A 14,004-nucleotide genomic window follows, 5' to 3' on the forward strand; every position below is an offset into this window, starting at 1 on the left:
TGAGTCACAGTCTGCATTACCCTGATAGATCCTAATGAATTGTAAAATTAAATGCCTACAATGCTATATGTGTCCATTTCACAGTAGACGCAAGGTTGTTCTACAGTCTAGCATTTCTTTTCAGTATGAAATTTGACAGAAAAAAAAATTAGATATAAGCAGCTAACTGAARTAGTTTGTATTTTAATTCAGGTAATGTAATTAGTTAGATTTCTTGAATTTAGTTGCCTTCAGAATATTTGAGAGTTTAATTTTTAGTACTGAATAACACTCCTGCTCCCCTACTAATTGTTACAGTACATAATGCCACTCTTTAACTGAAAAAGAAGATTAGGCAGCATCAGTTGTTTATGTTTGTAATCTTTCTTTTGCAGGACCAAAGAATGAACTGTTTCTTTTTTATGGAAAGGGACGCCCAGGAATAATACGGGGAATGGACCTGAATACCAGAGTATCTGATGAATACATGATCCCTATAGAAAATTTAGTCAATCCTCGTGCTCTGGACTTCCATGCTGAGACCAATTACATTTACTTTGCTGATACTACCAGTTTCCTAATTGGACGACAGAAAATTGATGGCACAGAGCGAGAAACAATCCTCAAAGATGGTAGGCAATGTTAACTAATAGTGACAAGCAGAGAATCTCAATAAGAAAGAGTTTATCTCTACAGATAATTTTACTTAAATATCCCATTGAAAATGCATCCAAACTACACCTTGTGCAGAGTTGGAGATATTTCTTTTCTTACAACTCTGTATTTCCTGAGTCCAGAAATAGTAATTTAGGTTAAGTTGCTCTGTTATGAATTTTTACATTGCCCGTTTAGTCTCTGCCCTACCTCTCCAGTGAATTCTTTCAGTGAGTTAGAACAATGTGGTTCTTGGCAATTGCTCACTGAGCCATCCCATATCCTTGTTGATGTAGTATGGCTTCTTTACTCCAAACGATATCACAGTATGGGTTCTGGAGGACTTGGATTCAGGCAGTTTTGCACTATGAGACTTCCTGTTGTGCTGTCGCTTGCAAATTCATTAAAAAAAAAGAACATGTAGGTGATCTAGATTTGTCTGTCCTGATGCAATTTCCCTTGTATTTGTGGAAGCAAGAGGAAGACCTGAACATTCTTGGGCACCTTGAATTAACAAGTTTGTCCCCTATATTACAGCAGTGGGAAAAATAACAGCAGTTCACTAGTTTCTACCTCTACCATTACACTTCACAGAATCTTTCTGGCCTAGATTCACATCTTTTGATACTAAATACTGTTTTCAATGATTAAACCTCCTTTTTCCTTTCATGAATCCTTTTCATGGAAGACAGCAGGAGGTAGTCACTGCCTCAGCTGAAATCTCTTTTACAGTAATTATTTTCTAGTACTCAAGAGAAAAGCAGTATGAATATCTGTCCTGGCCTTCAGAGAGCTCAATCTGTTTATTTGTAAATTCAGGCTTGAAGTAATACAAGTAACTGAAATAATACCATTGCTTTGAGACAGGGATTTTCATTTGCTGTCATTCATAACACTCATTCCCATGTTTCAATCCAACCATCCCAGAGACAGTATCTCCAATTTGCAGTGATACAGGGATGTTTTGATATTGTCTCTCTTCACAGACTCAGAATCTGCACAACAGTCTCTTCAGTGGAAGCTACAGGGAATGGATGGCTTTTCACCATATCTTGGTGATTGCCTAATAAAGGGCAACTACCTGAACAAATACTGAACTCTATGCTGTCAACTTGCTAATTCTTCAGTTCACAGTGAATATGGAAATGAATAACATATATCAAAGAACTTCCAYTGCTGACCTTCCTTTATTAAACAGCACAAATTTATTTTTAAATCAAATTAATCCAAATGCTGCATATAGAGAGAGTGGAGAGTACGTAAATTTATACATTGTAAGGTAGTACCAAGCAGCTCCCTTGCTGAAAGGTATCTGAGAGACTGAAGTTAGTCTAATCGAACGTGTAGACATGAATAAACTTTGCATACCAAATCATCACATGGAAGATACTCTTCTAAATAATGTCTGACTGTAATTTCTACATTTTGTAAATACAATTAGGGAAATGACAGAGCATCACCAAATGAATTATGGTTCATCTGTGATCTATTATTAGTGGTCATAATAAAAAGAAAAATAAAATTTCACTGTTTATCTCCCCTCGCTCCTTCTGTAGGTTGAACTTGGTATAGTTTCATAACTTTGAAGTACATTTAAAGAACACTTGTTAAGGTATTTTTCATGATTTAAAAAAGTAATATGGCCTCCAGCCATATCACCTCAGCTTTTATTCTTGTCAGCTCTCAAAAACTCAGCAGGGATAGATTAAATCAGTCCTTTGTGGAAGGCTACTAGAGAAAACAGGTGTGTCAGGAGGTGGTTTAATATTTGCTCTAAACAGCATGCTGCTAAGGAGCTGTATCTGTGGTAGGTGTCACTTTTCAGATTAGAAGTTGTCATTTTTTGTGACTATCACATTTTGTAAGAACAGCTATGCTAGCTCAAACAACACTTCAGCTCTGATAATTACAGTCTGCCTACATGAGAGCCTGATCCTAGAAGCTGTTGACTGTGAATTGAGAGTGTTGAGCACCTTACACTGCTGGAGTTTGATTTCTCATATGCTTTCTGCTGTGATTTTTTTTTTTTTCCTTCTTCACTTCTGGTAATAAACTGCTGTGTAGTATTGGTAACTATCTGACAACCCAGAGCAAGGCCTATCCCAAAGCTGGCAGCATAACTGCAGTAGCAGTTTAATTTCACCGGTAACAGAAATTGCTAGAATTAACATTTCAAAGTTATACTTGAAATCCATTTTTAAATTAAAAAAGAAACAAATCAGAAAACTTTAAAGGKATTTGAAAATTGCTCAGTTGGAGTAACATAAACAGGAACTCTGTTTTTCACATTTCTTTATCTCCTTTGTGTTGTTTAGGGTCACTGTGCATAGAAGTTGTGTATCACTCCCTTATGAATATTAGCAAAGTTGGGTAAGGGCTAACTTCTTGTTCAAACAAAATCAACGTAAATTTGTAAATATTTTTAGAATCTGTATAGCTGATGGTATATGGAAGAACTATTTCTTTCATCTGTTCTCATACTAATCTAGCATTTTAGGCAAGATTTAACTAACATCAATGAAACTATGTAGTTCTGTAACATACTACATTCCATGCTTATAATTTCTAGTATCTTTAAAACCATTTTAAAGGTAGATTATTGCCTTTTGAGAGATGATCACACTTTTTAATAATCTCTRTACTCAGTATATGTGGATGTCATGTATTACTGCTGATTGCAAAGTTCTGGTAGGATTTCCAGAATTACAAGTGTTAATTTTTCTTATCAAATGGCATTTTGTTCACTATCATACTTCATTCCTTTTATATGGAAGTACTTCATTTTAGAAATCCAAACCCACTGGAATCAAATTTTGCTTAACCAGAATGGCCACTATTTTGCTACTACTTAGTTACTACTTGATGTGAAGCCTAAAAAAGTCGAGAATACATTTAAAGCTTTTGGACAGTTGCATAGAGGTGAATAATAACTAAAGTCATAACAATTTTTAGTTGATTAAAAAATTTAGATGTTTTTTACCTCCTGAATGCCAGGTATCTAGCATTCTAATCTAATATGTAGTTTTGCTGTTGTTACTAATACAGCTCATACTTTATGATAGTTCAAAGTGAACATATTTTATGGAAATATTCTCAGTGTGGAAAGCCTCAAAAGCTTGTCTTGTATAAGAAAGGACAAAAGTGTTACTGAACAGATTTACTGACCTTAGTTATGGCATAGCTCAGGGTTTTACTGGAAGCTGTTAATCCAGTGTGATAAAATCAGCTGTTGACATCTGCATCTAATAAATTCATTGCTGGGATGAGCTGCACAGCCCATGCTTGACTGCAGGAAATGTCTCATCCTTTTGTTCTTGCCTATCCAGGAGCTGAGCCACACACTGTGAGGGTCTGTTTAGTCCTTTTCCTTGTATGGAGCTCCCAAAGATGATAATTTTAAATTTGAATTTAAAAGCCGCTGACACTGCCTTTTTAAAGGAACCTAGCAATAGAATTGAGAAACAACAAATGAAAAGTGTCCATCAACCCGCAAAATTCTGTGATAGTGACAAGAATTTCCTTCCTTTTTGGTAAAAATGAATGATCTCATCTGTGTATTTCTCTGTATTTAGTTATGCTGTTTACCCACTACCATTGTGCCCAGGGAGATGACAATTGTAAGGGAAAAAGCAGTTTTAAAAATATTAATTAGCTGTCRTGCTATGACTTTCATTAGCCACTTGAGTTGCTTTTAATTTTCTATTATAAAAAATAAAACCTAAGTACTGAATACTTTGTCTCAATAGAATGAATTATGGATGCCAMGAATTCTTGTCATTTTTGAGTTTTGGTATACTAGGCGAGTCTGTATCATAATTTTAGTATATTTCAATCTTAATATATTAAATCCATTTGGCTATGCTTCTTCCTTTAAAGGAAATAGTTATGGAAGTTTTCCCTTATAGAAGGGAAAAAATGGAACATTTTGCAATGGCAGACATTATAGTTCTATTAACTTGATAGGGAATATGGTGGTTTTATAAACCACTGTAAAAYATAGTTCAACAAAAAGGCCATGAAGTAATTTATCATGTTGCAGTGCTCAGTTACTGAGATTGTAACAGCATCTTTTRCAGATGCTGTTATTGCATTCAAGTGTATAAAAAGCCCGATGTTTCACTTATTGGGTAAAACTGTCACATTTTATCTTTGTCTGTTGCTGATGACRTACCATATATTATCTATGGGTTGTAGTATCCTGAAAGTTTTCTGTGCTGCACGAAACAAGTTATGTATATTGTGACTCAGTAAGAGAGCTTTGCATTCTAATCCATCATGAAAAATTTCACTGGTTTATTGTAGGGAACAAGATAGATTATGAGAGCCATAGCCAGCAAAAGTGTTTGAGTCTTTGGTGAAAAGTTTGCCCCAAGGAAAACACAACTGATATACTGCAAAAAAATGCTTAGGTATGCTGAAGTTACAAATCTTAGTAAGTAAGATCTTTCCATTAGTGTTTACTGATTGTATTATGGGGAGCCATCTTGTATACTGAAATTTGTCTGAAGTTTTAGACTATGGCAATACACACCATGGCACAATGCTGTTGCAGTAATGATTAAAACAAACATTTTGAAATGTCCCAACTAGAACTGCAGGAGATGCTGTGAAAATGTCGGCAAGAAAACTGAACGGTTAAATTATSTAATACGTGTGCCGGCACAATTCAAATAGTAAACAGTTGCATTCAGTTTAGCTGATATTTATATGTATATCCTGCATAAGCAGTTTTTAAGCAGGATCAGTGATTTTTATCACATCAGCATTTCTTTAAAAATGACATTAATGAATTTTTGATGCTATACGGTGATAAAAATCTCTTTATCATGTCTGTTGTGAGAAACCTTTTCAAGAGACTTTACTCTTGATTAGCAAGTGATGCTAACACTACTGAGAAAGAAATAATCTGATGAAAGTTTGAGTCTAAACAGCATAACCTGCCTCRTTGTTAATAGAAAAAATCATTTATATGCTTTTTTTAAAAAAAGATTTTCAAGATTCCCATCACTAAAACTGTACCTTAGCAGTTTTCTGTATCTTACAATCAAGTAATATGAGCCACATTTTCAAGCAACATCAGAATAATAGTTTTTTTTTTWWWWAAAAAAGAAAAAACAAAAACAAAATTCAGGGGCCACACTGACCTTCACTGTTACAGAAGCAGAGGGAGGCATCATGCTTTAAAAGAATGTTGTAAATTCTTAAGCCCAGACTTGCTAGGAACACAAAAGCTGAAGCTATTACATTGTTATCTGATTAAAAAATAAATAAATAAATAAGGAAAGATCCAGGAAGAATAAGTAAGAGATGCAGGATTAAATTATTTCATTAGAAAATGGAGAGAGAAAAAAATAACACCCAAATCAAAGGCAGAAGCAAAGACRTGATGCAAATAAGAATGAGAGATAATTTATCATACTTTTAAAGTTTGACTATCCAGGTTCATATACTGGCTTTGGCACAGATTCCTTCAGTTACTGAGAAAGTACTGCTCTTTCCCCCAAGGACTTGGGTTAAGACCACAGTAGGTGCCACTATCATGAGTTAAGATGCTAGGTGATTTGGTTGCAGAGTAAAAACTTTCCAAAAGGATTAAAAACGTAAATGGGCCCGAAGGCTGTATTAGATAACATTTGGAGCAGAGACTCTGCTAACTACGATACAGTATCAAACCATGTAACAAGAAAATGAGACTTTCCACCTGAAATTTGACCAGGCAGAGGATATTAACGCATGTAATGTTTCCTTACCATTAGGGAAGACGCGGGGTCAGTACCACATGGAAGGTAGCGGTGAGGGTCGGGACCAGTCAGGACCGGTCGGAACTGGCTCCAGCCGGCCCTGAGGCGGAGCGGGAAGGTGGCGGCTGAGCTGCGGCAGGGTGGGGGAGCGCCAACAAACCCAGGGGCGGGAGGGAGAGCCGTGGCAGGGGGCCCCGCCGGGGCCCCGGGGCGCTGCGGAGCGGGGCGGCGCAGTCGTTGAGCGCTGGGGGCCAGAAGGGTCGGGTGCGGCGCCCGCCTGCCCCAGCGACGTGGCCTGAGCAAGCGTAACCTGTGGCGAAAGTGAACTTAAAGTTGAGATTGGGGAGGGGGGAAGGTAAGTGTGTGTTTTTGGGATCCCACGATTGTGGTAATTGGCAGCAGCTTGAGTAAAGTTTGACAGTTCGAGGCTACCAGTAATTGGGAGGAGAGGGGACAGCACCAGGTTGTGCCGTGGTCCGGAGCTGGGGTAACTGGAGTGATTTTTGATGCTCTGGGAGGAGCTGTGCCGCCGGAGTTAGGAACTTGTGGTGGGAGAGACCTGCTTGGTGTGTCCGTGGGGCTAAGCCTGAGCACTGCGCTAAAAGTGGGGAGAAGGGTACGAAGGGAGCCAGGAAACCATTAAGGAATGGGAAGGTGGTCAGGACAGGTGCCTGCTTCAAYCCAAGCTGTGGTGGCTCAGGAGCGCAGTCCCCGCCTGCAGGATGCAGGGAAATGAGGCTGGGAGCTGCGGAGGAGATGGGGTGGCAGGGGCAGAGGGCGTGCCGTGTGCTCCGAGCAGAGCTCCAGGGCACCGACGCCGCGTGGCGGAGCTGGGAAGTCACGGTAATGGGCACGAAGCAGCCAGCCAGCAGCCTATCGAGTGCTCAGCGCAACAGGCACTCTTGGTCAGGAGTCAGCTACGGGAGCAGTGAGCGAGCTTCAGACGACTGCCACGGAGTGAGATCTCAAGAACCTTCGTAAAGGGAACATCAGGACTTTGGTGAATTAATAACAGAGGCCTTTTGGCAGCCGCAGTTCCTGTGATGAAGCAGACCTGCAGGAGCAGTGTGAGCACACGGCAGGAGCATGAGAGGATTGAAGCTGCTGCCCCTGCAGCGGTTGTGGTGGTGCAGGGAAGCCAGAGCAAGCGGCATGCAGCTTTTGGCTCAGGAGAGCAGAGCTCCGGGTAGTTTTGGGGCCTGTGCCACTTGCAGCYGCTGTCATGTGTGGTGGAGGAAGASTTCAGTGTTGGCTGATGAAGGAGTATTTGGTGCRATGGCCCCAATACTGCAAGCRAGATGCCCCATGGAAGGCCTGGGAAGAAGAGAGTGATAGATTGCAGGTGTTTGGTTGGCTGCAGTGTGTTTGCACATGCAGGAGAGGGACCTCAAGAAGGGTRAACAGATGTCATGTCCCAAAAGCTTTGATGGTCTGGCACAGGGGATACAATGCCAGAAAACTAATGTCAGAACAGCAGCATGGTAAAGGATGATACCTAAAATCTGGTAGTGTTGTGGACCTCGACAAGACTACAAAGGTCAGGAATGAGTGGAAATTCTCCATATCCCCACCCTACATGCTGGGACAGATCCTTCTGGAATAAAAGAGGAAGGATGTGATGAAGAAGGATAGAAAACCCGTTAGAGATCTAGTGCTGTAATTTTAAAAATTTGTCAGTGTGCAGAAAAAGGCAGAGTTCTGTTAACACTAGAGCATGTTGGGGAAGCTTGGAGACTTTGCTGTTCAGAGCATTGTTTTAGTTCTCAATTGTGGAAACGCCTGTGTTGTATCAAATGAACATTGTTGACACATTTTGGTGCTTGGTGGACTTGTGAACCTGTTGGYACAGCCAATAGTTGTATTGCTCTTTGCTTGTATACTGCTTACASTGCTAATTGTTTGCTTGTATACTCAGGCATGGAGAATAAATCAAACTGTTGTGATATGCACGGTCAAGGGACAATATTTATTAAATATATGTCTTTCTTATTTTTTAATAGGAAGAATATAATTCCTATTATGTTCCAGGGTAAAAACACTGCTKTGTTACAGTACTAAGAGCTGATCTTGGAAGCTATTATTAACTCAGATGATACTATTATTTAGGGTTAAAATTAAGTAGGATTTTGTTCAATGATGATCTGCCAAGTGCAAACTGTGGTTAGCATATGAAGACCTATGGCTTAATATACAAGTTTTATGATCAATCTTTATCTTTTGTAGGGTGTTTCCAGCAAAGACAAATTTCAACAAACAACAAATTTTAACATCATATTCCAGCATATATATAGTTCCAAATCAAGAAAATAAATCAGCTTATCTGTAACCTTTGCCTTATATTGTCCATTGTTGACACTAAATAATAGAATGTGAACATAACCTTAAATCACTTCTTACTGTTTTTTTTTTGTTTGTTTGTTTGTTTAAGACCTCGATAATGTAGAGGGCATAGCAGTGGATTGGATTGGAAATAATCTTTATTGGACAAATGATGGACACAGGAAAACAATCACTGTAGCAAGGCTGGAAAAAGCCACTCAGAGTCGAAAAACGTTGTTGGAGGGAGACATGTCCCATCCAAGAGGAATTGTTGTTGATCCTGTCAATGGGTATGAAGTAGATTAATTTTTTATGCATTTTTATACAATAAATATACACGGAATTTTATTTTGCTTGGGATTGGTGTTTAAATCTATGTAGAAATTTATCTGTAATTCCTGTCCAGTATTCTTCCTGAAGTCTTCAGCATAATGTATATGCTGAGATACAGATTTTTGTCAAGTTAATTTGAGTGTAATACATTCCATTTGTTATAGCAAAAGGTGAATCAGCCCTGTATRTATTTCCATGTTAAATTGTTTAATGTTATATAAACTTTACAGTATTCTCCATTATTTTTTTCTCTGCATAAGTCTCAGTTTTTCCAGATGATTATAAAGATATATAAAGATATACTTGTACACACTGATTTACAAAATCTAAACAAGACAGTATTCATTTCTGACATAATTAATTGTGATAGCCTACATAATAAGAATGTGAGATTAGTCTGGTACGATTGTGGTAGGTCTAAAATTCCACTGGTGCATATTTATTCAGGGAGTTGTTACTAGAAGATGTAGGTAGATAATTCTAGTGTGGCTGGACTGATGATTGTTCTCTATTTCTATTGTTTTCTATTTCACTATCAGGTTTTCACTTTTGAATTTGTCCTTTGAGGAATGGAAATGACATGGAAAGGCTAAAATTAATTATAAGGCCATGTAGTAGGAACGTAAAATCAGACCACAAACCATAGCCATACATACAATTACCCTGTTAAATTTTTCAGCTCAGTAAATGCAGAATAGAAAGTTTATAAACATGTATTGTCTGAAAAGGATTATTATATAAAACACTTTTCTAATGAAATAACGTGCCATTCATGATTATACTTCTCATGGAAGCTCTTTYTGAAGGAGAGCATTTATTATGGCATTTTAATTATGTTTAGAAAATATTAGCCTTGAGATAACCAATGTTGAAGCATTAACTGCATTTGGAGATACAATTAAAACATATTGATGTAAATGTTCATTAGTGTAAGGATATTTTAGCAAACGACATGGTAGCTAGAATAAGTACAGACAAAAAGTTAATGGAAAAAAGCTCATTAATTGTGCTTTAGCAGTCATGTAAATATTTGTAAAACATATTTTTTTCTTCCAGTAAAATAAGTACCATACTGACCTGGGTCTTTGCTTGGGTTTTAGAGAATAAACAGGTTTTCTAACTTTATGATTAAACCTAGTGTTGTTTGAGTCAAACATATAGTGAACATCTTGGGTTGAAAACTGATTGGCGTTCTTACTATATATTTACAAAGATAGTAAAAGAAAAAAAACTTCTCTATGACTTGGAAGAGACATAAAGGAAACGAATGGTATATTTGCATATCTGTAGACCTGTGTAATGATAATACAATCTTTTTCTATTTTGCAATGTACTGTATAAAGATCAAATTGATTGAATTATAATTATATATAAAAATACATTGAATAAAATTCTTGACAAGAAGGTTTGGCATTATTTACATGGATATGTTGTAATCTGAATGAATTTGATAGCAAAATTTTTTTTTTTCAAAATATTTCATGTCCTTTGGAAACTTGGAGACTGCTAGAATTAAAATTGTAATACTTGTCAAAGTACAGACAGGTTTAGTGGATAGAGATCACGCAAGTTGTGTCAGAAAGTTTATAGAATTTTAGAAGCATAAATCTGGTGAAATCAAAGGTAAGGCACATAAATACTAACTAAGTCATGACATCTTTAATATTTATAAGAAGGAGAATATACATTTGTTTAAGACTTAATATTCCAAATCCTAGATTTGACCTTAGAAGTAAGTCTTTTCTGTAGTAGATATTTTCAACATCTTGATGTTACTGTGCAACATATGATCTAGATGCTCTTTTGAGGTTTTATAGTTGACATACAGGCTTGTATGTATTCCCTTCCTCCCTCCCCCCGAGCTGTTTTTGTACAAAAGCTGGTGGTACTTAGCACGTTTCTACTTTCAGCTTTTCGTAAGTTAGAATTGTGTATTTTAAATCACTGAAGTCAGTTGTCACCAGTGAATTTTGTAATAAAAACTTAAAACCATATTAATCCAATAAAGAAAGAAACAGTAAAGGAAATGTAGGGTTATGTACACTGCTCTGCTGTATACTATAATAATTCTGGGTGTAGTATACTAAAACTGTCTACTAACTTGTTTTTCCAGATATTTTTTCTAGACATTTCTCTTTCTAAACATAGTAGTTTCTTCTCATAGTAGTTTTTGAGTAATTTGGCTGCTTTCATATGGGATGTGAAGTTCTCAGAATGTCAAGATTATCCGTGGCTACTAAACAAGAGTGCAATTAATTTATTTATTGCAGGTTTTTTGATACTATGAAGCTTAGTAAAAAGCAGTTATGCATCAAAAAGGCAAATTAGACTTAACCAAAACCAAAAAAATACTAGTTAGAAGTTTGAAATTTGGAACAAACTCCATAGTTACTGGTTTTAAAAAAATCATAATTTTGTTGTGATTAAACAAGGCCTTGAGCAATTCTTTCACTTCTTATGTCAATTAACTCATTTAGTATTCATATAATTCATTACTTTCTGTATGTACTGGATGCTACTGGAATGACAGTTAAGAAAAAGGGTTTTTTTCTGTTACAAAGATTAATACATTTAGAAGTAGCAGTGGAAAGAAACATGCAAAAGACCAAATTGTACTGACTTTTGGGTATGCAGTTGCAAAATTYGTTATAGGTTTAGGATATAATTCAGGTGGTTAAAATGGTATCTAAATGTTCAGTGTTCATTTTTATAATTTCATAGCTGGATGTATTGGACAGACTGGGAAGAAGATGAAATAGATGACAGCGTGGGAAGAATTGAGAAGGCATGGATGGATGGCCACAGTCGGCAGATATTTGTAACATCAAAGATGCTATGGCCAAATGGTCTAACTCTGGACTATAATGCCAATGTACTATACTGGTGTGATGCCTATTATGATCACATTGAAAGGATATTTTTGAATGGAACTGACAGAAAGGTAAAAGAAAAATACTGCTGTTTTGCCACAGGCATGCTCTTTCCCTGAACTTCATTGTGTTAAGTTAAAAATAGTTTTAAAATTTTTAAAGGCTGGAAAACCCTGCTGCACGTCCAGTGTCATCTGTGTTGAAAAGAGCAATGTTGGCAATATCCTATAGGAGAACATAATGTAGATTAAAATTTTCATCTTGACTTTAGAGAATGACAAGTTAAAGATTTTTATTGTTTTTAAATCTCTTTTTCTCACATGTCAATGAATTGCATTTTGACTGAGCCACCAAACTACAGAGAACTTTCCAGTAGAAAGAAACTTAACACATATGTTTGGCTGTGCCAGAGGGAGGTGTTATAGAGCTTAMCTGGTTTTGCTGCTTCCTATGAATCTCAAGGCCCTCTTTGAGTGTTTGTTGTAATGTGCAGAGGGGAAGCACTCAACAAAGTCCATCCATTAGTTGTTACTGATTGCTTTCATAGCTAGCTACAAGTCTGTACAGAAGCTGTGCATTATTCTATTGAAGCAACACTAACTTTCAAGTATGGAACAGACATCAGGAAAACAGTTGACGCTCAGGCTGGAATCTAATAATTTGGKGAATGAGAGGGATCTGCTTCATAAAATTAGGACCCTGACACTTGAGATTGTTATGTCAGTCTTAATTGAATGGAAGATRTTGATGCACACTTTTACATTTGAGTAAGGATTTTGTCACAAAACATAATGTATTGTGATTTCTCTTTCATCCTTTACTCATGATTCCTTCTGCATGATAGCCTTTCTAGGACCAGTATGTRGATCTCCCATATTGAGAACAGTAACTGTAGACACATTCTACCTTGGGACTTGTCCATGTRTAAACTCATACTGCTTTTAAAAATTTTATTCTGGATGATCTGCAGTTTTCCAGTGCTGCAGTGTTGCAATTTGTCGTAATAGCTCTGTTAGGTTTTACATTTAGGGCTTTTACTATTGCCCCAAATCTACTGTGGTCCCATCAAGGAGGGAAGGGAATGAGTGCACTGGGAGCAGGAATTTTTTTTTAGTGAAAAAACTTTGCACACTATCAATTCTAGAATTGCTGGAAAGTTACTGGACAGAACAAGTCCAAGAAGGTAAATGCRGCTGCTGCAGATTATGCTAGTTTAGAGAGGCTTCTCTAGCTATTAGTGAGAACTGCCTTTTTTGCCACCCCTCAGAATTGATGCATGTTAAGAATGACCTCTCTTAGCAAGCTTTATTTCAAAGCATGTTACAGAATTGTTCTTTTTTTAAGAAAAAGTTATTTTGCTACAATCCTGTGATTTGAATAAAATGTGTAGTCATTTGAATAAAATTTACATAGCCAAAAATAACTAGAAGATACTTGCWTTCAATATCAAATCCTTTGTTGTTAATTATAGGATATTCTGGTCAAAAAGTATCTGGAGTAATAGCATTTTTAATATTTAAACAAGTTAAGTGTCTGCTTAGTGAAGATTTTGGGAGAAAGGGTAATCCTGCCAGCAGCTGGTGGATGATTGATTGATGGATTTTTTTTTTTAATCAAAAAGTTACTGGAATGAAGGATTTTGAACAAAAGAAATCCAAACCCAAAAAGAAAATTAGAAAGGCAAAAGAAAGGCTATTTTGGCACCTTAGCATAGTTGTATTTTAGTGGTTTTATCTCCTTGTTCTTCTCCTGGTGCCATGTCCTAAACAGAGAAAAGGCTGGGAATATGATCAGCTGCTTCACTGTTCCTAGATGCAAGATAGATACACTGTTGGAAATTAGTTCAAGCAAAGAGCCTAGCTAGGAGGAGTTTGAAACTTAGTGGTTCCATTGTGGCTGCTATGGTAAAACATAAAGCAGGGTTTCCAAAACTAAATATATTAAGGTTTTGCTGTTTTCTGCTTTCTAAAAATAATTCAAARTAAAGTAATTTTCATGTGGTAAATATAGACAATATTTTAAAGCTTTGTTTCTGTTCTATATGAATTACAAATATTTTTGAATAGCTTCTCTTTATTAGACAGCTCCTGTGTGGTGGTATCTGCCAT

General features: G+C 36.8%; 1 protein-coding gene across 1 annotated transcript in view; it reads left to right on the forward strand.

Annotated features, from left to right (window-relative positions):
- LOC146590245 (low-density lipoprotein receptor-related protein 1B-like) overlaps positions 1–14,004 on the forward strand; it is a gene marked incomplete at its 3' end in the record, with an annotated part of 297,172 nt that overhangs the window by 262,993 nt on the left and 20,175 nt on the right. The window contains exons 11-13 of the mRNA XM_085314919.1: positions 375–611; positions 8,803–8,983; positions 11,748–11,967. Coding sequence (XP_085171045.1) covers positions 375–611; positions 8,803–8,983; positions 11,748–11,967 — 638 coding nt within the window. The remainder of the gene's footprint in view (positions 1–374; positions 612–8,802; positions 8,984–11,747; positions 11,968–14,004) is intronic.

This window comes from Rhea americana, unplaced genomic scaffold, assembly GCF_003343005.1.
Source record: "Rhea americana isolate MKP2758 unplaced genomic scaffold, rheAme1 scaffold_415, whole genome shotgun sequence".
Taxonomy (NCBI): Eukaryota; Metazoa; Chordata; class Aves; order Rheiformes; family Rheidae; genus Rhea; species Rhea americana.